At 39.5% G+C, this 22850-nt stretch overlaps 2 protein-coding genes across 2 annotated transcripts; both read right to left on the reverse strand.

Moving 5' to 3' along the window:
• Window positions 1–1578: 1578 nt before the first annotated feature.
• On the reverse strand, window positions 1579–16124 carry vegfba (vascular endothelial growth factor Ba). Its single transcript, XM_020635846.3, has 8 exons — window positions 15134–16124; window positions 9556–9607; window positions 9267–9463; window positions 9101–9174; window positions 8950–8985; window positions 6313–6396; window positions 3850–4092; window positions 1579–2844 (listed from the first exon to the last, which is right to left on the reverse strand). The coding sequence occupies exons 1-8, from the start codon at window positions 15254–15256 to the stop codon at window positions 2823–2825; spliced, it is 831 nt and encodes a 276-aa protein (XP_020491502.2). The 5' UTR covers window positions 15257–16124; the 3' UTR covers window positions 1579–2822.
• Window positions 16125–17618: 1494 nt separating this feature from the next.
• Window positions 17619–22517, reverse strand: dnajc4 (DnaJ (Hsp40) homolog, subfamily C, member 4). The gene is made up of 7 exons (XM_020635723.3): window positions 22454–22517; window positions 20969–21093; window positions 20502–20592; window positions 19925–20106; window positions 19291–19458; window positions 18722–18808; window positions 17619–18599 (listed from the first exon to the last, which is right to left on the reverse strand). Exons 2-7 carry the CDS (start codon window positions 21058–21060, stop codon window positions 18503–18505), a joined length of 717 nt encoding a protein of 238 aa, XP_020491379.1. The 5' UTR covers window positions 21061–21093; window positions 22454–22517; the 3' UTR covers window positions 17619–18502.
• Window positions 22518–22850: the final 333 nt, after the last annotated feature.

Consider the following 22850-nt stretch of genomic DNA (forward strand, 5'->3'; position numbering starts at 1 on the left):
GCACAGTGTCTGGTCTGTACCATAGACTGCAATAAAAAATGGACAGCAGAACAATTCACCATAAGTGAGGCCAAAAAATTTAGAGCTCTTCCTACTGGTTGGCAGGATTAGAGGCCATACAACCCCGTCTCCTCTCTGTTAACAGGTGTGACATGGGTCAAAATAAAGAATCAAAATGCATATAAAAACATTATTTTCACAAATCCATATTACTTTGTGATAGTAATTATCATGCCGATTTTTATTCAAATTTTTTTCTGAGGTTATTTTTAATAAGTCATTTGATGCTGTAAATATGTATAAAATGACATAATTGACAGCTCTGTCGACTTATGCAGTTTCCTAATATTTGCCTTCTAACACTCATTTAAAAGTGTTTTTTCGTTGAGGGTGAGCAGGGTGACGTCAATGCCATGGCTCTTCCTGCTTATCCATACTGCGCAGACTGCAACTTTGCAATATGTCAGCGCCTGTCACAAGGGTATTTTGGCTTCATCTCTTCATCAGGAGGAGTCTGAGGCATGTTGTCCATTCGTATGTACAGTCTATGGTCTGTACTCAGAGGATCAGTTCAGTTCACCTCTTACGAAACCGCTTCCCTTCAGATGATTACGACTCACACAAAAAAAACAACTCCTATACGTTCCTCTTAACTAATGATTATCACTACAGATACGCTCTAGCTCCATAACTACACTGGAGACTATGCTTATTGCTAAATATGAAAAACACAGAGAAAGTAACAACAATGCTCTAATACTTGGTCATTAATCTGCTGTGATATAGAGGTAGTGATTGAAGCATTGATAGACAGTAATAACAAACACTGAACAATTGACTCAGCGTGATAAAAAATATTATCTCAGGATAGTATAAATACAGAGCTTATCACTGAAACGCACTTCTTCTGCTAGAGGCTGACACAAAAAATTCCAACTGTAGACTGCTGTGACAATCAAAAGGATCATATGACAAACATGAATCATTGACTTTCAAAGCTACTGTTTGTCATAGAGCTCAGACGTCACTGTTGAAATGTTTTTGAAAGATTTAACAGGAGACAAAGGTTCTAAACTGTGTGACCAGCCATTATGGGTCCTCTGAGCTCTGGATTTATCCTGTCACGCTGACTGACAAGCTGCTCCAGACCTCATCCTTTCTGAAACAGTCACAGTTCAAATCCTCTTGCCCACCCAGCATCCAAACAGTCATGAACTAACATGGAGTTAAACCGTGAGATTCAGTCAGAATATAAACAAGTTATGTTCTAAATGAATTATACTCTTTCCATCCCGGCTCTAACATGCAACAATAACAGCCATGTTTTCCTTTCAGTGCACTGGGAACTGCTGTTTGCTTGGATTGTATGTGCTGCTGCGGACAACACTGCCCCACTGATTGTTTGAATTACACATTATAATGTATATAGTCTCCCGTTTGTGGCCTGTGTGAGCCGTCTCTGTTTAAATTCAATACGTTTGGGTATCGGTTTAGATGCTGACTGTGTTAATAGGCGGCCACCCAGTGTGACTCTTTATGCAGACGGATTAAAGATGAACACAACAAAACAAAGACACATTCTGCAATATACACAATATCTTTTCAATCAACTCAACGCAATTATAATAAAATATAAAACAGTGGAATATATAATAAAAAAATCAAATGAAGACCTTACAGTAAATTGTATAAAGTACATACACTGACATACACTAGGTAGAAACAAAAGCTATACCTGCATTAATTTCACATTGCATGATGTGTGGAAATATGCATGTGTGTCTGCTACAGAACAGAGTGGGTGAGCCTGTGTGTGTCTGCATTAGCAGTGTCGCCTGTGTTCCTGGCATTAAAAGTGTGAATGTTTGTGTGTGAAGCAGTGGACAGCCGCCAGCCCCCTCATTATTGTCATTCTCCTCACTGCCTAAAAGAGACGCAAAGAGAGGCAAAGCGACTGCTTTCAATCCGGGAGGGCAGGAAAGATGGAGACAAAAGGCCCAAATTAAACAAATGCTGGAAATCGGCTTGGAGAGCCAGCCTGTGGTCAGACACTCTGAAAGAGAGTGAACGGCTGCAGGGGTATCCCATCTGGGTCTTTCAGTGCCGAGACCACACAGATACGCTCACCTCCCAGCATTCAGCAAGACTATAGGTCCACGCACACTGGGGTGCCGGTTCATGTGCATGTCCCATGTCCTTGTGGATGTATCCACAAAAAATGCCCTTAACTTCAACCTGGGATCCATCTCCATGTGCCGTTTACAGTGAAAAAAAATCTAATCTCCTGCTGAAGTCCAGTTCTCTTCGTGTCCTTTTTTCTTGTGTAGTGATAGATTTAAAATGGTCCATTGTCCTCTTATGTCTTTAAGTTCAACTTAAGACCAAAAGAACTTCTCACAGTCAAACCTCCAAACAGCAGCAGAGCAGGAGAGCACATTTCATTTGGCAGTGATTTCCTCCAAGAAAGATTTCATAGACTGTTCATAGACTGTGCTTCCTTTTCATCCCTCCACTACTGGGATGGGTTTTTATAGCTCTACATGTATGTACATGCATGTGGACGGACAGAAGCGATGGAGAGACAAGATGCTTTGTTGCACAAACAGACACATATATGTAGATCTATATTCAGGCTGTAATGCTGCACTTAATCCTAAACAATTGTGCTACTACAGGTTCTGATGTGTGCTTCTGTTAATATTTCCTTCAGTCTGAGGTCCCCGATGTTCAACTGTGTGCTCCATGGCACTGATGCTCAGAGTGGGCGATGAATTGGCGGAGTTGATGGAGAATAGCAGGTGAAATGGTTGTTGATGGACACATCAAGTCCTCATAGCATCACACCTGGAACAAAAAATGTTGAAGAGATCAAGGATTTGACATGGAGTTAAACAGTTTGAGGGCTGATTCACAGATAAAATCTGACTCAGAGATACTTTATTAGTCACAGGTGGGAAATTCCAAGATCCTACAGATAGATATGCATGGGAACAACAATACAGACACTAGAAGAAAAAAAATTATACATGAGAAAAATTATTAAAATACAACAACCATCAAGATTAAATGATAATACATTTTCTATTTTCTATTTTCTATTTTCTTTGCGGACAATCTTTCTTAACAGACAAAGATTCAAGGAGGACCTGCTTAATTTGCATGTAATGAGCGTCCTGAAACAAACAGTTAAAAACATCTTTGGACCCAAACTGAAGCAACTTGGAGTTTAATGGGTCTCTTAAAAACGCTCGACATGTGAAATTTAAATGCTGACCCAATGAATTTCTGCAATTTCATAAGTAAATTCTGATATTTATTTTGTTTTGTATTGCCTTTCATATGTCTATTGGATGTGGTTTCCATTAGAACTATTTACAGGTTTCAACCACAAATAAACATCTAATAGCCAAACATCTCAACCTCACTGAGTCTTTCTAGTTGAAACTTTCTGGAGAAAGAGAGTACTTATTCTATCTATATTGAGCGCAGCATGACGCAGGTCAAAGTTTTTGTTTTATTAAGATTTATTCTTGTGCTTTTTTATACCTCAATTAGAGAGATAGGACAGTGAGTAGGAAAATCAGGGAGGGAGAGTGGGGAATGACATTTGTCTAAAAGCTACAGGTTGGATTCCAGGCTGACAGCTTTGAGGACCGTAACCATTATTTCACCGGCGCCCCATGCAGGTTAAGCTTGCTTGTGTATTGGAATTATTTGTTTGAGTCTAATTTTCAATACTCACAGTCCTGTCTTTGCTCTGCTTTCTAGTAACATATTTGTAAGTTTGTAAACTAAAAAGAATGTATTTTATTTTATTGATGCAATATTGCTTTTTTCTTGAGGACTGACCTGCAGCGCTGATGGTTGAGCCTCCGGTTTTTACGGCTGCAGCTCTCCTCTCTGATGGTGCAGCGACACTGACAAGAAGTCTCATCCAAAGCCCACTTCCTGCCTCTGCAGGGGCGACATCGAGGCCTCTGAGATGGCGATGGAGAGGGAGAGGAAGAGGAAGAGGAAGAGGGGGAGAAGCTGGTGGGAGGAGGAGATGGAGGAGTAGAGGATTGGAGAGGAAGAGTTGGGGGAGCGTTGGTCCTGGATGGAAGAGGGGTGAAAGAACAGCGTTGATAGTGGCAGAATTTATCAATGAATGAATCCACGGATATGCAAACAGTTCTGTGAGCCTGTATTAAGCCAAAGTCATGCTTTGGGTTCAATACTAAAGACAGCATGGTAACGTGGTGTCACAATGTCTATGCTAACATCAGCACAGTCACATGACATCACAATTAAGATTCAAACATGTTGAGCAGCAATGATTGTCTCCATCTTGGTGCAACATATAAGCATGCCGATATAAGCTTAGCAATAAATACCAGATAAAGCTGGTGGGATTTTTTTTTTTTTTTTTTTTTTCAGTTTTGTAGTCTTTTGATTATAAACAGAAGTGTTGCAAATTAAATATCTGACCAAACTATGTTGATAAATGAACGAGAATCGACTGAAATGTTTAATTTATCAGGAAATGATTCATCCTTTAAGTAAAAAGACAACGCTGTGAATGTCGACACTTCAGGTAAGGTCAGCGGTTCATCTAAGTCTGTTGGCCTCATCATGAGGGGACCATGACGACTGTTCAAATGTAAAGAAGTTCCATCCCATCGTCGTAAAGATCTTTCTCTTTGAACTTGCAGTGCTAAATCTTTAGACAGGAAGACCGACTACCATTTATGTGTCATGCTATTGGATAAATTCATGGTCCGAAAGTGTTTTCTACTTTGCTGTTGATCCCAGCCCATGTCGGGAGCATAATCTAAACCTGAAACGCAAGCTTGTTTAAATCTGCACATTGTGAGACTGAAACAAACCGACACAGTTCAGTGTGTGGGAGATGTGTGACTAATGTGGGATACTGTTTCTTTAACCGAGACAAACTTTCTGCTCTTTCTGTCAGGTCCGTTTTTCTGTCTGTTTCCATGGCTATGGTCACTTAGTTGCCTTCATGAGGCCTCCAGTTTCCCCTCAAGACACTCTGTTTCTCCAGCTCTGAGAAAGTCGCCCGCGTCATTTGGTCTATTAACGGGAGCTGGTTCTGCCCCAGCCTTCCCGACAAGCTGGCAGTCTTAATGAAGTGACTTAATGAGGCGGAGAGGGGCCATCTTTGTTCTAGTTCTGATGACCACGCCTGCCGCTGGCATGGGCAGAGGAGGTGGTATTTAAGAGCAAATTACACAGATTTCACCCCTGCCAGAATCTGAATAAAGGCAGTTCTGAGTGATGGATGGGCGCTGAGGGACATCACACCCGAATCAAACCACCTCTGGCCCTCGGAGGCTGGAAAACGACAGACAGAAAGTGAAGGGGACGAAAAGCAGTGAGGAGAAGAGGGATGACTCATACTCCTCAGCCCAGGACTGAATGATGGTTGATGCAGAAAAACCAAAATGCACCAAACTCACCTGTTCCTGTCAGATCACAGTGTTATAGGTTAACAGTTTCAAAATCTTATTTTAGTGTCCTAATTTCCTTTTCCAGAGTAATAAAAATAGATTCATGTCTTATAACTCAATACACTAACTCTTTTGTTCTCAATGATTTTAGTGGACCACAAAACTGAACCTCAAATTAATTCACATAAGACTGTAGACCTATTGTTGATGTGGTTTCAGTGATATCAAACATAAACAATGTTGTTGTTCCATAACTTTATCAAATGTAGATTTAGCAGATAAACAGTAAAGGGTACAGGACAGTACAGGAGCGCCCGCTGTGGGCAGCTCCCTCACTCTGGCATCTCTCCATTAGTGCATGTCCATCGGATCCTGTTTGTGCATGTGTATATTTCAGCCCATGTGTGTGTTGCATGACTTACAGAGTGTAAAAACAGAAATTTCCCCTTGCTGGGATCAATAAAGTAAATCTTAATCTTAATCGTAAAGAATGCATCACCTATGAACAGAACTCTCATTTTCCATTAAGTCAACTTTAAGTCAATTAAATAAAATGTAAACTAAATATTCCCCATTTTTCTGAGGACCCTGAGTTGAGAAACATTGCAGTAACTACTAAATATATGAGAATAGTTTAGAAAAGTTGCATGTTCTTAATATTACACAGAGGTGAATCCTCAAAGTGAGTTATTTGTACTTCAGCTGTAAAACAAATTGACCTTCAGAATAACCAGATAACCTAGTTTTTGTTTCTGTTATAACATTTACCCTGAATAAAACCGAATCTAGAAAATACTGACAGCAACTTTTAAACTAAGTCATTGAGTGAAAACAATCACATAAGCGTTCTGAATATTATACTTACGCAGCTCTGATAGCTCCAGGTGTCTTCTGTCTGGACTTTCCTCTTCCTTTTTTCTTGTCTTTTCTTGTTGGCTTGACTGAAGGTCTGTGAATATCAGATACACAACATGTTAAACATGTTCAAATCAAAACCTAAACACTTGATCTTCACCTCCTGAGTGAATATATTTAATACATCTAATGTATCCTCATATGATCCCAGTGAGCTGCATGTTCCAGTTTAATCTTTTTCATACTGTTTTTCTTGACTTATGCTTTGATCAGACAGTTTCTGATTTAAGTCACAATTTTGACAATTTGTAGTCTGTTTCTTATTTAGGCAGAGTTCTTAACTCATTGATTTAATATTTGAAAATGATGTGACTTCTTTTATTTCACAATAATAAACTTTGTAAAAGGACTATCAGGTTTCGTATCTGCGCTAAATTACCAAGACATGTCAAACAATACAAGCAAGAGTCCCAATGTATTTCATGTCAAACTGTTATTTTCACAAACGCAAAGCTTTCAAGTAATGCCCTAAAGCAAACATGATAAATCTCCTTTTCCAAACAGGAAGCTAATAGTATAGATTGACTTTGAACTCTTTTTCACATGTGCATTCCTACAATTCTTTTAGCAGAAACTTGTGGTGATTTAAGCTTAGGTTTTAAGTGCTTTTTTCCCCAATATAACTAATATTAGTTAAACATCATTTGAATGCAAGAGTTTGACTTGTAATTGATTGTTTTTGCTGCTTCAAAGCACCTGTGAGGATTTATTTAAACAGGCTTTTATACAGGTTTTACATTAAACAGGTGGAAATTAATACTAATGCCTTTATATGACCTACAAAAGCAAAGAAGACCATCAAAATCAACACAAACTGCAAGTTCCTCACACAAGCTTTAACTCCTCTTCTACGTCATGTAATCATTGTTTAAGTGAAGTTTTTGTGTGTTTTAAGTAGTCCCATCAGTTTAGGTAATCTTAAAATTCAAAAATCTAAAGGAGCTCTTATTCCGTCCATAATCACAAACATTTATTGAGCACAGCAGGCCTTTGTGTTGGAACACGTACAGTGTAAACAAGCAGACTTATTAAAATGTTTCTGATCATCTTGGATTAATAACCAGAAGCCGATGATTATGTTCTCATGTACTCCCAAGAAACTTGGGGCAAGTGTCACTCTTCTGGACATAGTATGTTGTTAGCTCTGCGTTTGTGTCTGACCTTGTTTAACCTCCCTGTCTCTTTATTCTAACCTGCTTCAAACTGAATTCAACTCTATTAAATTATGGGTACAGCATTCACCAGCTCAGCCCTGACATTATTAACCGTCTCTGCTGCTGCTGTTGTTTTTTGGAGCTCCTATTTTCTATCATGGATGCGTGACTCTGCTCCGTCAATCTGTGAGAGAGCACATGGCAGGGGAGATAAAATCATCACTATGGTGACAACAGGATGCGGGCTGTCCCTGGGGATGCTGGGAGAGAGTCACACAGATACGAACTCACTAAGGGGCAAACACACACACACACACACACACACACACACAGAAACAAATGCTCACACACACTTAAAAACATTCACACACATTAATACTAACACATAAAGAGTGTACACAAGATACATGTACAGATACAACTAAACCAAATCCACTCATACACATCAACTTGATAAAAGTCTGGATACACACACATACATTGGAATCCTTTATTTATGTACAAATCCTAACAGGAAGTAGAGGGACATAAACATTAAAGATGCAATTATATGATTGCCTGGTTTGGGGTACACAAACAAACAACAGGGACACAACCAAAATGTCCCTGTAACAGTATTCAACTGTGAACCACCTGAACAAAAATTCTTATCCATAAAAAACATACAAGTTGACCTAAATGCAGTTATTTTGATGGAAAACATCACAGCTTTCTATTATGTTTGAATCTTTTCATCTGAATCTTTTCATGTCAAATCAGTTGTTAAAAGGTTAAAAGGTTCAAACGTCTTCACTTTAAAATTGATTAAGCGTTACAGCCACTTGAATGTTTCTGTCATTTTTTGATTTTTAACAGTCTCAAGGCAAAACATTAGCATTTTTGACTTTGGGGTATTGAAGTTGCAGCAAGAAACTGCTTGGGAGACAATGTCTATGTTACATCAAAGGCATTTGACAGTGGGCTTCAAAATGAACAGTATTAAAGGTCTGTCTTTTTATTGGTGTCCTACTGGTATTTTTTATTTTGGGGTTTTTATTGTTTTTTCAACAGATTGTTTAGGCATAATTTACCTAATACTGTAAATAGAGTACAGCCAATGAGAAAGACAGGGCTTATACAGACAGGGTTTGACATTCAGCAAAGGGCCAGGGTTTACATGATGCCAGGCTGCTGCATGAAGACTCAGACTTGATACAGTATATGGGGCGCACGGTCAACCATGTGAGGCCCAAGGGTAACCCTTTGGACTGGTGCTGGTTAACCTGCAAGTCCCCCCTATGTTTAATCATAACCATGCCAGGGCAGCAAACCCTGATGTGTTTCATTGATTTACATGGTTTGATGATGTGATTATATTGTTTTTTTTTGTCCTGAACATTTGCAGAAACACACACACACAAAAATAGAAAAATATGGAAATGAAAATGTGTTACCTTGCAGTAGGTGTTGGCTGAAATTCTTCTTTCAATCTGCACACAAATTAAACAGACAGTGTCAGTGTAAAAGTGCAGAGTCAGAGAGGTCAGTGAACAACAAGTAAACAACACATCCTTGACTACAGACAGTGACAGAATGTTTTATTACCTGCACTCACACTGGCTGTGCTCGATGAAGGGCAGCTCAATGAGCTCGTGTTTCATGAAGGAGGTTCTCATCAGCTACACATATCAGAAAAAAACTCACATAAAGATTATCTCATTTACAAATGTCAATCCTCGGCACTGATTAGTTAGAGATTGAGTGTGTATACCTCCATGGTGAGTGTGTGTGTGAGCGAGGGAACACACTCCAGGGCCTCATCAGAGCAGCAGCCGCCACATCGCCTCACTGACACGCAGGATGGGACAAAGAGATGATGCGTCTCCTCCGGCAACTCCCGCCAAACCTCTACCAAAGTTTCACGGGGCTCACAGCCGCTTCTTGAGTAGACCTCCAACCACCGCCGCACTGAGGAGAAAGTAAAATCCACACAGTCATGATTTAATTTTTCAGCTCTAAGAAATCATGCAGCATCATTTGCAGAAACAGGGACTACATACCTTCTCGACCTTCCCTGGATTTCGAGGAGTCTGCCGGCCGCCAGTGTGCAAGCTGGAGGGAGAAATAACAGTGATGAAAAATTAAGTGGGAAAAGTACTGTGACGATAAGTTTAAAGTTTCAATGACAAGTGATAGCAAACACATGACCCTGAAGTGTAGCGTAAAAAAAATGTTGTCTATTTAAATAAAGAAAAAAACGATTTCCTGATATATGCCAACTGTAATAATAAAATAACAATACATTTTATTTAAAGTTCAAAACTCTCAAGGTCACCTTACAGAGCAGAGATAAAAACAACAAAGTACAGGATGTAATGGAGTTATGAGACCGGGTGAAGAATGATCAGACTGAATATGCCAGTTTAAAAAGATGTGTTTTGAGATAAGATTTGAAAACAGAGAGAGTCGATATTACGGATTTGTGGTGGGAGGGAGTTCCAGAGGTGGGGGGCAGAGCAGGTGAAGGCCCTGGACCCCATGGTGGACAGGCGGGCGGGTGGTGCAGTGAGTTGAATGGAAGAAGAAGACCTGAGAGTGCGGGTAGGTGTGTTGATGTGCAGGAGTTCAGAGAGGTAAAGCGGAGCGAGGTTGTGGATGGCCTTGAAGGTGAGGAGCAGAATTGTGAAGGTGATGCGATGTTTAACCGGGAGCCAATGAAGCTGCTGTAGGACAGGGGTGATGTGATTCATAGAGGGCGTTCTGGTGATGATGCGAGCGGCAGAGTTCTGGACCAGTTGAAGTTTGTGGTTGACTTGAGAGGGAGACCAAAGAGAAGGGAGTTGCAGTAGTCAATGCGGGATGTAACCAGGGTGTTGACGAGGATGGAAGTACTGCTGGGAGTGAGGGACGGGCAGAGGCTATTAATGTTACGAAGATGGAAATAAGCAGGCCGGGTGACATTATTGATGTGAGCTTGGAATGATAGTGTGCTGTCTAGGATGACACCCAGACTCCTGTGATTTATACCGTGAATGTACTGTATATGAAATATACCGTGAATGTACTGTATATGCAACATTTTATCATCATCAAGTAAAAAAAAGTTGAAAACTTTGAGGGGAAAAAAACGTAAAACCCGAAACAAACTATAAAGATGGATCTGGGCATAAAAAAAACTTAACTTCATAGTTGGAACATAAGTAACTATTATTGGTTAACCTGCCATTTAACTGTTTAGTCTATAAATAATGTCAAAAGCCAAGAATTTAAATTCCTTCTATTGTCTAAACATCAGTGCAAATGAAAAAGCCTATTCATCAACTATAACACAGACAGAGACACACATACACTCACATGCTGGATAATAGGAGCAGGTCTCCAGTAGTTTGACAGCTACATCAAACACACATGTATCATTTAAGGCAGTGTTGTGAAATGTTTCCTGTACAAAGGGGGCCCATGGGTCTCTCTGAGCCTTTCACTGAAAATGCCTGTGCTCTACGTTTTTGAAGGGGTTGTACCTGCTACCTTTGCCCTCAGCTCTGTCAGCTGATTACAGCTGTTGAAACACTTTAAGACGCCCCACAATGGAAGATAGTGAGAGGACCCGCCACTGGATTTATTAACAGTAAATGTTACAGTTAGTGTGCAGCTGTAACTGACGAGCCACGCACATGATAATGTAATGAGCAATACAACAGATAGTTCAAACCAAGCATTCTTATTGGACAAGAGGCATGAGTGCTGATACAGAGTACAACATCTCTGGGACTTTGTCATGATAAATCTAGCTGGTATCACTGACTCTCAAAACAGACTCTTATTTAATTCACTATATGATGAATTAAAACATACAAATAAGAAACAGTCCTGCCTGCAATTACAAATAGTCATTAAAATGAGGAATCTTCTGTATGTATGTCAGCTTTCCCAATCTGATAAATGAGACTGTATAGTTGTTATTCAGGACGCAGAGAAAGCGTTTATCGGTGGCCCTATCTCATTTCAACTCTGGAGATACTGGACCTAGGGGACACATGTATTAGCTGGGTGAAGTTAACATACAAAAACCTATTATCTGCTGTCCTAACAAATGGCAATATATCGTCTTATTTTGGCCTAGGCTGGGGTACAAGACAGGGATGCTCTCTGTCCCCTCTATTGTTAGGAAATTGCCATTGAGCCTTTGGCAGACGCTATTTGACACACCCCTTCTATCACAGGTTTTCATTGCCTGTCAAACTCGTGAAATCTCTTTATATGCCGATGACGTGCTGTTGTTTCTTACAAATCCAGAGGTCTTCATATTGGCAGTTCTAGGATTGATAGTTGCTTTAGTGATAATATATTTTTTCTAAGTCAGAGGCTCTTCCTTTGGGCGGTCAGCGTGATGCACCTTGGCTCATCCCTTTTTTAGTTAAACAATTTAACATTGGCATCAAATAATCAACTTATGGAGCCAGCTTCGATTTGAGCAACCACAGTACTTAACACTATATATGTGTTGGCGTTGATTTCAGAATGTTTCGGAGAATGTTGCTTTAAAGAAATACTACGGTGGAGAAGAGTTCACAATTTTTCAAATAAACATATTCTACTTTTAACTCTATTACATTTATTGTACAACTATAGTTCATGTCTAAAGATGTTTCATTCAAAAACACTCTTCAAATCACTGGATTCCAGATTTTCCCAGTGTTGGATTTTTGAATGACTGTTGAATGAATAAATCAAGCCTGCTGCTTGGCGGTTTCTACAGTTTGGTTCAATAGTTCAGAGGAACACCATAAAACGCTGACACTGGGATTTCTGGTGGGTATAAAGCCTTGTGAAGTAACATATGATTAAATATTAGACCAATGGTTCACAAACTAATATTTGGGCTACCATGTAAGAAGGTTTTCATAAAGGACTTTTATTTTAAGACAGAAGAATTGTATCCCATGTTTTCAGATTTCCAAAACAGCTCATGTAAAGAAAGGTTAGGAATGAAACCCATCACCTAAAGCCTAAAGTCTACCTTTTTTACCCTTTCACGGGCCCCACCTCTCAGCTGGAGAGCACAGGACTGAACCTACATACAGAAAAGTTTATAAAGTAGTTTATCTTGCTTCTACTAAACCAAAACTAAAATTCTAACACATTCATTTATAAGAATTCATTTTAAGATGTCAAATCAGTCACAGGGAGTATTTAACAGAAGTATGAACAAGCAAATTTGAGTTGTGTTGATAACACAATATACTGTTATTTGCTTTTGAAAGGGATTGAGAAAATGCTTCTTTTTTGTACTCCAAAGTAAAAGGTCTAATAACCGTAACACTTCCACAAGAACACACAGAAAGAGATACTGATTTTGATAGCTCCCTAATAAACACTGCCATTATTGGGCCTGTGTGTGTGTGTGTGTGTGTGTGTGTGTGTATTTGTGTGTGTAAGTGTTGTGACGACCAAGGCCACATGTAAGGGAATGTAGACTTTGTCCAGTTGCCCCCTTTTAACTGCGCCACCCCCTTCAACCCACACACACACACACACACACACACACACACACACACACACACACACACACACACACACACACACACACACACACACACACACACACACACACACACACACACACACACACACACACACACACAGTGTATGCCCACATTGATTCTAAATTAAGCTGGGACTGTGAGATTGAGTAAGCGTGTGTCTTTTTTGTATCCGTCTTTTCGATGGGGATAAGATTAGCTTCTTTTGGCAGACATATTTGCAAGGAGGTGGCACACAAACACACACGCACTTTTAAGTGCCAACCCAGTGCCATCTGTACTGGTGTTGCTGTCTGCTCAGTCTAACTCCCAGCCCTACTTAGGCACATTGTACAAATGGGACAAGAGAGTGTGTTTCTATGCATGTGTGTTTCTATCCCTTAAACTATACACCATCTTACCCACACTGATCTTCAACACTAGATGAAAAAGGGATGACCCCTTTTTGAAATGTGCTGCCAGAGAGACAGATGGCATGAAAGCAGACAGTCTCGGGTGAGAGCCGGCAGCTGTGAGCAGGTGAGGAGTCTTCTTGGTGTCTACAATGATGCATCACTAAAACATACAACTGCACAAAGTCAGGGCTGAATTCTGCACTGCTTCAGAGCACGGCCTGTTCCTGATACAAGTCTCCAGACATAAATAAAAGAAACCAGCACATGAAGCTCTCTGTGTATGTGCTCCTGCCTCTGTGTGTGTGTGTGTGTGAAAATGAGCCACTGTGTCATATGATGGACAACCAGTCATTTTCTATTAATGATTATGGTCATAACCTAATTTTTGAATTATAATAATCCAAATGTTAAGTCTATAAATAATTATAGTCATACTCTATAAAAAAGACAAAACGAAGCACAAAAATGTATCCAATTTCAATCAAACAATGAGTTAATGCAATGAAACAGCACAAATAAGTGTGAGACTTATTGCTCAATAAGAAAAATACTCTACATATCCATTAATACAGAACATAATACTCAGTTGCAGCTGTAGGCTCAGTTACTTGATTAATGACCTGGCAACTTTAAGGTTGCCTGTATTTTGCCTGCATGAAACAGGATTTTAAAGCCAGCTCTTTAGTCCAACAGGAATACAGACTGTCAGTCCTTGTTAAGAAATTAAATCTTTAGTTAAAATATATGAAATAATCTCATTCCCTTTTTTGCTGATAGTTAGATGAAAATTACAACTCTGGTGTTAAGTAGGCCTAAATCTACAGCTAGCAGTTGCTAAGCTCAGACCAAAAAAGGAAAAGCTACCTTGGCCCACTCACACTGGTAATACAAAGCTAACATTACAACATCTTGGGAAATATGCCAAAACGTATTAAATTCTAATTGATTCTAAATACAGCAGGACCATTTCTTGGCCAGAATGATTTGTAAAGTTGCCAGCAAGAACTTCAGAAGGCTAATGGTCCCCTTATATTGACATTTTGTTGTGCTGATTATTATACATGCCAATAAATGAGCTTTAGAGGTGCTAGAAGGCGTCTTTTGTTACATTAAGACAGACAGGATAAAGGTATAACTTCCTGTTTTCATGCTCTATGGTAAACTAAGCTAAATGAAGGGGTATTTGCAACACTGTAAGAAAATCAGTAAGCAAATTCATCAGCATTATTTTATGATTTGTAATTGAATGAAGCCTAATCCTTTTTATAAATCCTATTTTCTTAATTTATTAGTCTAAGCTAACACCAGGTTAGCAGGAGGAGGATTTTCCACAACCTGCCAGCCCAAAAGTTGTTCTTGGTGGCCAATGAATCTACAAAACTTTGGCTGTTTTCTTAACACAGTGTAATATTTCGCTGTATAGGATAAATTGAACACTTAGCACCATTGACAAACTTCTATAGAGTAGCCTATCAATGCAATCTTTATGGGGCTGACTGGACCTAAAGTGACAGGTGTCACTGACCTAGAGGATAACTTCCTCAGAGTCCCACATGTTCTTCACCAGACCACCTTCATTCCAAAAAAGATTTTTCTTCTGCCTATCGAGGGAACATCACTACAAACCATAAATAAATCCGCACAAGCTCGTAACATGCAGTCTTTGGGGTATAACACACATAGACCTATAGGCGACATACCTTGGCCTGGGACGTCGGTATTCTGGTGAGCAGAAGGAATTGAAACATTCCTAGAATAACTTGAAGCATAATCCCCATTGTGCAGGAGTCCAAGGGGCACGCAAAAAATATTTTTTGGACCATTCCAAAAATAATGGTCCGAGCGTTTCCTTAGTTCAGCTCTGTGTCCGATGAAAGACGCAGAAATCCAGCTTTCATTCTCCAGTCTCCCGTCCGTGAAAGGACACCCAGGGTGGCATCCTTAGTGTTGGGATAAAAACTTTATGTTGTGGCATTAAAGACTAAATTCTTGTCCGAATTACATCAGGAGCCAATCTAAACTCTACTGATCTCTATTAATACTTTGTTATATTAATTAGGTACAGACACAGGCGGTTCTAAAATAGTCCTCCCTCCAGAAATGTTTACATACACACAGTAATAGTAGGTAGGCTATTAGTAAATTAATATCTAACCGAAGCACCATGACGTTAGGATCCTGAAAATTGGATGAGACTTATTTAAACTTTGAGTGACACCTCCCAGCAATTCAGGGCACTAGCCTATCAGTCTATTGGTCCTGATCCCATGAAACCGGTGAGGGGGTCCGGGTCGGCGTGACTGGAGGACCATCCAGATTCCCGCTGAAACGTGCTGCGATCACAAAATCCTCTGTGTCGCTGACAAAATATCATTATCCAGCTACAGGACGTTTTATCTGGTAGAGATACGAAGCTTTTGGACCGACGTGTCGCATATTCGTCTCCCCTGCTCGCTCACAGCTCCACACTGTCGCTCCCTCTGAAAATGTGACGTTTCCCCTCCAGGCGCATCTTCCCGTTTTTTATCCTCATAAATATGACTAGGGTGACATCCTGCACTGACATGGCAGCGCAGATTCAGTAGAGCCGGCAGGGCAGCAGACAGATAGAGAGAGGTCTGGAGAGGTAGCAGTCCTCATTAGTTGTTGTGATCGGTTTCCTCATTTCCTTTGCCCTTGAGACGCACGCAGCGTAATCATTGCGCTGCCAACTTTTTCCAAACGGGACACGCGCACTGGATACAGGTGCAGCTTCTCTATTGGTACAAAAGTGGGGGTCAGGGTGCCCCTAGGTGACCATTGCAAGTGGGGAATGTGCTCCAGGTGTCAAGAGGACACAAAGGTCACGCCCTCTAGTTTAATGCATTAAATGATTTATGGGTTTTGGTGTGATACACGGTTTAAATTCTAGTAAATCTTGCATTTAAAGAGCTGAAACAATTTCTTAGTGGATTAGTTTGACAGAAATTTGGTGATTTATTAATCCTTTCAGTGGTATTTCCTTCTTTTTTTTTTTTTTTATTACTCCTTGGTTTCTTATTCCCCTATGATTAAAAACGTAACATATTGGATTAGACATTTAGTTGGATAAAATAAGAAACAAGAAGATGTCACCTTGAAGACAGTGGTTCGGATTTCCCTGCTTTCTTACATTTTATACAGTACGACAATTAATTATGGAGAAAAGTCTCTTGTCAGAAAATGTGAAATGATTATTGTTATACTGTCCCACTTAACAAACATGGAGAACACAATCTATTGATTGTTTTTTCAAAATGTATCTTAGTGGAAATTTAGAAATAACCAATAGATTTCAATCAACAAATCAACTAAACTCTCACTTATTAAGATTCAAAATTGTATTTATAGACCTTTTTTAAAGCAGCCATATTTGCTTGACATCATAGCAGTGAAAGCAAATATGTGAATGATAACAAAAAATGACATAATTAAAGCTCATTTTACTGAAGGAAAAATCAATGCAGCTCCAGAGCTGTTTTTGTACAGTAGCTACATATCCTGTGTGTGTATGTGTGTGCGTGTGTGTGGCCAAGAATACACACAAGTCATTCTAGTATTTGGGTTATGACAGGGCACTCACACACCACATGAGGGTGAGGGTGTCTGTAAGCAATGCATCTATGGATGTGTTATCTTATGCTGAAGGCTCAGGACGGGGGCCGCTGCTGACAAGAAGATAGAGGGGAAAAAGGCACGATCTTCTCTTACCACACACTTCACATGCTATCTATGATATTTCAAATGATCATTTTATACTTGGCAAATAAAAAAGGGAAACCAGCATTTTTCCCACGATGTCACCGGCAAAAAAAAAATGTTCGGCATGCTCTCATGAAATGTGTCATAACCTTTTAATGTGAATATAAATATGTAAATAGACAAGCTATGTACTGTATATGTGGAGTCAGTTCATGACATCTGCTGCTCTAAATGTGAGATCAGAAGTTTAATGGATCAGTTCACATCCTCTCTCCTAAGATTGATAAACTGTTAGATACAATTTGAATAGTTTGTTTTAGTAAAACAGGACAATAAAGTACTTTAAGTTAAATAGTGGTATAAATATAGTTAAGAAAGTGAGGAGGTTTCAAACAGAGTCTGGAGTTTATGGTCAATTACTAAACCAGAAGCAAACGTGTTAATAAGACAAATGCAAAGTAATGATTGATGAGAACAAGTTGATCTTTTAATTGTCTTGTTATGAAATCCTTTAAGCGTAGACGTAAAGCAGTCAAAAAAGGAAAAGAACAAAAGTCTCTAACACATAAAAGCTAAAAGGCAAAATGGTATATGTTGTCTCTGCACGTTGAAATAACCGTATTATGAACCACCTTTAAATTCAGTTTGATTATAAATAAATCCATTACAAAAAAAGTCCCTTTTCTGAAGTCATTATGTTGATCTTTTATAGATTCCTTCTCAAGAGTGGAGGCTCTTTTATCATGTGCACCACGCAGGGCCAGGGAGGGGTCAATGAGGAGTTGAGATCTATAATTGGGATGAGTAAACATGCAGGGTAATGAGTTTCCTTGGAAACCATTGTTGGTGGAATTTTTGACTGTATGAGTAACACTGCAGTATTACAAAGCGCCCAAAGATAGTATTTTAATCCGTACAAGTTCCTTTCTGCAAGAAAGATATTGGCGATACATTTTGTCTCTCATCTCCACTTGAAATATGAGACACTGTTTTATTACTAACAGAGGCTGAGGATGATAAATAACAGGTTCCTGTGAGTTCAGTAAAGGCAGTTCATCAGTGTTCATTTTGGCTCCAAGAGGTTTGTCACAGTCGTATAACTTCAGATATTTAACAACCATCTATAACTGCTTCAACAAACCAGTTCAGTCTCCAACTGAGTTCAGCTCGAACCAGAAAAAACCACTAAATGACCAGATGAGTCTGTCTTTAAGTCCTCGTCTTCAAAACTGAGGACAAACAGCTCCAAAACATCTTTCACTAAAAACTTTAAAATCCTAAAACTTGTACTAAATTCAGTACACAGGCCGTTTAAATCCCGTCATCACTGAGCGCAGTTGGAGAACCTCCTACTTGTCATCTCCACTGTTGTGGATTTTGTATTTCTCCAAAAAGTCAGCATGTTTCTGTCGCAGAATTTCGGTCTGTTTCTTAAAACCGTTGATCCTGGAAAACAAACAAAAAAAAGGTACCTTCACACTCAGCACCCAAGCAAAGCAACCCATTGTTATCAATCAAATCTACCATCAAACTTAAGACGGTTTCATTTAAAAAGTTCTTTCACTGACCTAGCCCTCTCTTTGGATTCATTGTAAATTTCTGTGATGACACGATCTTTCTCGTCCATGAAGTTGGTGTGAACTTCTTCCAGTTTCCTGAGGGAATTGAAGAAAACACTTTAAAAAAAAAAAAAACTTTGCTTAACCCAAAAAACGTGTCGCTCGGCAGGCAGCTCTGCACGTTCAGTTGTATTTATGAGCTTGTACAGCTGTTAAAACAGCAAGACAGATCATAAAGATGTGAATCTCCACAAACAGAAGTGCCACAGAGTCAATGTGTAAAAACAAATACAACTAGCTGGGAGGTTGTGCCAAGACACATGGGCACAGAGGCATGCGCAAAAACAAACATGTTCATCTGGATGTGAATGTTTGGCAGAGAAACCTCAGGAACACAACTCAACATTTCTTTATTTCACACATTTGTATCTTTCTAACATTCACTGAGTCATTCATGGATGATTTCCCTTTAAATTGTTTCCCAAACATTACAAAGTGATAGGAATATAGTTAATATATGTCACAGACCAAAAAACAAGAAAAATAAATATCCACAGTAATTATGTTATGTTCTTTACCTGAAGAAGACGACGTGGGCCCCAATGCTGAGCAACATGGTGACGATGCAGTAGCCCACCAGGCGGTAGTTCCTCCTCCTCCTCCTCTCCCATTCCTCTGCTGTCATCTCCTGTGTGTGAGACTGATTAAACTGCTCCCAGTAACGCTGGCTCTCCTGGGTATCCGTACTGATGGTAAAGTAGCAGGATCGTGATTGGATGGTGATATCGAAAGACAAATAGGACAAACGTTAAAAAAAAAGACTACATTGAAGCCTGATTTCTCTGTGAAGAAAAGTTGTCACAAGTCAATGTGTATTTGTGCGCATATGGCAGGACAAAAACCTGAAGCGTCAAACTCTGCAGCACCTTTATTATGGAATATTTGGGGATATACATCAGAAAATTCTGGACAACATTAATTTCAGTCTTTGGGAAATCACTGATTTATTCTGCAGTGTTGGAGGTTTCAGTTGTTCAGTCCTCACAATTATGACAGGTGAGAGTCTTACAGGAAGACAAACTTGTCTTTCTGCAAAAGAATGTTGGCTGAATTAAAAACATTCGCGCATGAAGAAACAGTTAAAGACTGTGGAGGAAGGCCAGGTTACGTAAGACAAATAATCGAGCACAAGCGGACAGACTGTAGCGTCACCTGGCTCTGTGGCTGGTGTGACTGGAGGTAGATCTGAAGACTTGGCCGCCACCATATGGATGTCTGACTTTGTAGTCGTATTCTTTCCTGCTCTCATTCTTGCTCAGCACTCTGTAGGCCTCATTCAGCTCCACAAACTGGCTGTGCAGCGCTGGGTTGGATGGGTCACTATCTGGATGTAGCTGCAGGATGAGAGGACCGGTAACAGTGATGAGATCTACCGACTAAAACCCACTGATGAACCAAATGATTCTCTGCTCATCTTGATTACTTATAGTTAAAAGCAAAATGTTTTATTTTTTTTCTCTGACAACGATGCATGCAACTGAACCATATGAACTGGTAACCTTGTTTATCTGTAAAGGGCGAGTTGTCTAACCCCTCACTTCTGCCAAAACCACAAGGTAAATACACATGCACATCCTTATTGACACTGGGAGCCACAATGTGAAAACAAACAGCCAGGAAGCCCTCTGTGAGAAAAGTTCTGGAGTAGAAACTCTGCTGTGAAATGCTGCCCTCCTGTGGCCACATGGTTTCTTAACGTCAATGCACAGCTTGTTAAATTATGACTTACCTTCTTAGACTTGTCAAAAAATGCATGTTTAATTTCCTCCAAGCTGGCATTAGATTTGACTCCCAGGAGGTCATAGTAGTTCACAGCTTTTCTGTGGAGAAAAATAACAAAAAAAAAAAAAAAAAAGGCAATAAACCTTCCACATAAAGCATCCATCCATCCATCAAACATCCACACTGCTTTTTCCCGTTCGGGGTTGTGGTGGGCTGGAGCTGAGGGGGAACTTACACACACACACGGGGAGAAGCCCTGTTCAAAGGGGATTCAAACCAAGGGCCTTCTTGCTGTGAGGTAAAAGCGCTAACCACTGCACCACCGCACAAAGCCATACTAAAAGAATAAATACTTTTGATCATGTTATATTAATTATATTATTAAATAGTACGTGAAACATTAAAAATATACTTATAAACAAAATTAAATAAAGTGTATATTAAATTCAACACACACACATACACACAGTTTACCTGTGTCTGTAGCTCTGCGAGATCATACGCAGCCCACTCTTGCAGCACCAAAGACAACTCTGACATAGACGCAGCTGAGCCTCCAACTGCATGATGGGAATTATCCGGGGTTCCACACAGACAACCTGTGCAGAGTAGACAAACGTTAAAATCAGATATAGGGCATCTGTGGCTCAGTTGGTAGAGTCGTCTCCTCTCAACTGGAAGGTCGAGGGTTCGAATCCCCGGCTGAGCAACATGTCCGATGTGTCCTTGGGCAAGACACTTAACCCTGAATTGCTCCCGCTGCTTCGGTGGCGGTGTATGAATGGGATTAGTTACTACATAGCGATCACTACCATCAGCGTGTGAATGGGTGGGTGTGACATGTGGTGTAAAAGCACTTTGAGCAGTCAGAAGACTAGAAAAGCATTATGTAAGCTCAAGTCCATTCACCATATAATCAAATAAAGGCTTTTACATGAGATGTGGTGAGATATTAGAAATCAAAATATAACAGATCCGAACACAACATCTTGAATATATTTGTATTAAACTCTGAACACCGCAAAACTCCTTCTGATGGAACATGTTCTGGCTTTTTTTAATGACCTTGGTTGAATTGTTGATCATTTGTATTTTTCTTTTTGTCATAACATACTTGAGAATACTCCCAAGAATAAAGCATATTAACAATATCTGTTATAAATATAATTGGCTTCTAGGAAATAATCCCACAAAAATGGCTGCAGGAACATATTTTAACCTTGTAAAACTGGGTAATTGAATATATATTTAAATATTATATTGAAAACAAATTGTACTAACTTTCTGAACTTGTGTTCCATTTCAAGAACATGTAAATACTCTCTGTATATATATATATATATATATATATATATATGCCTGTTGAATGTAACACTTTGCACATGTCATTGTGTCGTCTTTTCATTTGTCTTTAAACATATTTAATGAAAAGAAAGCTGTCAGCAGTTTCCCCACCGCTTGTTGACAGGCTTAGGACACAGGACAGGAGGCGAGTTAAATAGTTTAGCAAAAGGGACTTTAACAGGAAATAAAAACACATACTACCGATCCTTGCACCTGTTTGAAAACCTGCAGAAACATTAAACTCTTCAAAGTGTTTCTTCTTGGGGGGCGTCTTAACACTGGATGTTCACACGTTTTAAAACACGATAGTGACTTCCTGAAGCTATGCAATCAGCCGTGTAGTCGCCGTTGAGTGTGCACACGAATCCTGATAATAAAAACACAAGTCAAAAAGCGCAGAAAGCGACAGTGTGTTTCCAGGAGGAACACTTTGTCCTGCTAACTAAAGCTACCGTGGTTAGCTCTGTTTGACCGACATTTGTGCGCCTCATAATAATGATCTAATTCAGCTGGCTGCGTGCAATAAAATATAGATACTAGATATTTAAAGAATGCTATAAAAAAAAAATTGCTTTGAATTTAAAGCCAACCCTTTGACAAAGAAAAGTGACATACCACCGGGGCTCTGTGTCATAAGAGCAGCTTGTTGAAGTGTTGTGAGTGGTTGCATAAAAGCAAGGGTCAGGTTAGTTAGAGTTCAACCGGAAGACAACAGATTTGCCCTTCAGATTAAAGTTTGCTGGATATTTCAGAATCAAATAATTTCAGTGACTAACAAGAGATGTTCTTCAGGCCATCTTTTAAAGTTTAAATGTTGTTAATTGTTTTTGCTGCATTATTACGTTATCAAGTGAGAAATGCTAATTGGCGTTAAAAAAACAAAAAAAAACCTTAGAAATATAATTGAATCAGATGTGGCCACACTTGTCTTGATCGTTAAACTGTAATTTGCATCAGGTCTTATTCACTTTCCTTCCTCCATCAGTAAAAGTTATGTTGGTTCGTCTTACCT

Source organism: Labrus bergylta, chromosome 9 (genome assembly GCF_963930695.1).
Source record: "Labrus bergylta chromosome 9, fLabBer1.1, whole genome shotgun sequence".
In the NCBI taxonomy this organism is placed as follows: Eukaryota; Metazoa; Chordata; class Actinopteri; order Labriformes; family Labridae; genus Labrus; species Labrus bergylta.

Bases quoted from the DNA above. Each gene is read 5' to 3' on its own strand.
- dnajc4 (XM_020635723.3), bottom strand. From the start codon at position 21,060: ATGCAGTTGGAGGCTCAGCTGCGTCTATGTCAGAGTTGTCTTTGGTGC. The intron at 19,459-19,924 runs GTGACGCTACAG...CTTTACCATCAG, and splicing joins CACACCAGCCACAGAGCCAG to TACGGATACCCAGGAGAGCC. The intron at 18,600-18,721 runs GTCAGTGAAAGA...TTTGTTTTCCAG, and splicing joins GAATCCAAAGAGAGGGCTAG to GATCAACGGTTTTAAGAAAC.
- vegfba (XM_020635846.3), bottom strand. From the start codon at position 15,256: ATGGTCCAAAAAATATTTTTTGCGTGCCCCTTGGACTCCTGCACAATG. The intron at 9,464-9,555 runs GTATGTAGTCCC...CTTTCTCCTCAG, and splicing joins ATCCAGGGAAGGTCGAGAAG to TGCGGCGGTGGTTGGAGGTC. The intron at 6,397-8,949 runs GTAACACATTTT...TGATATTCACAG, and splicing joins CAGCCAACACCTACTGCAAG to ACCTTCAGTCAAGCCAACAA.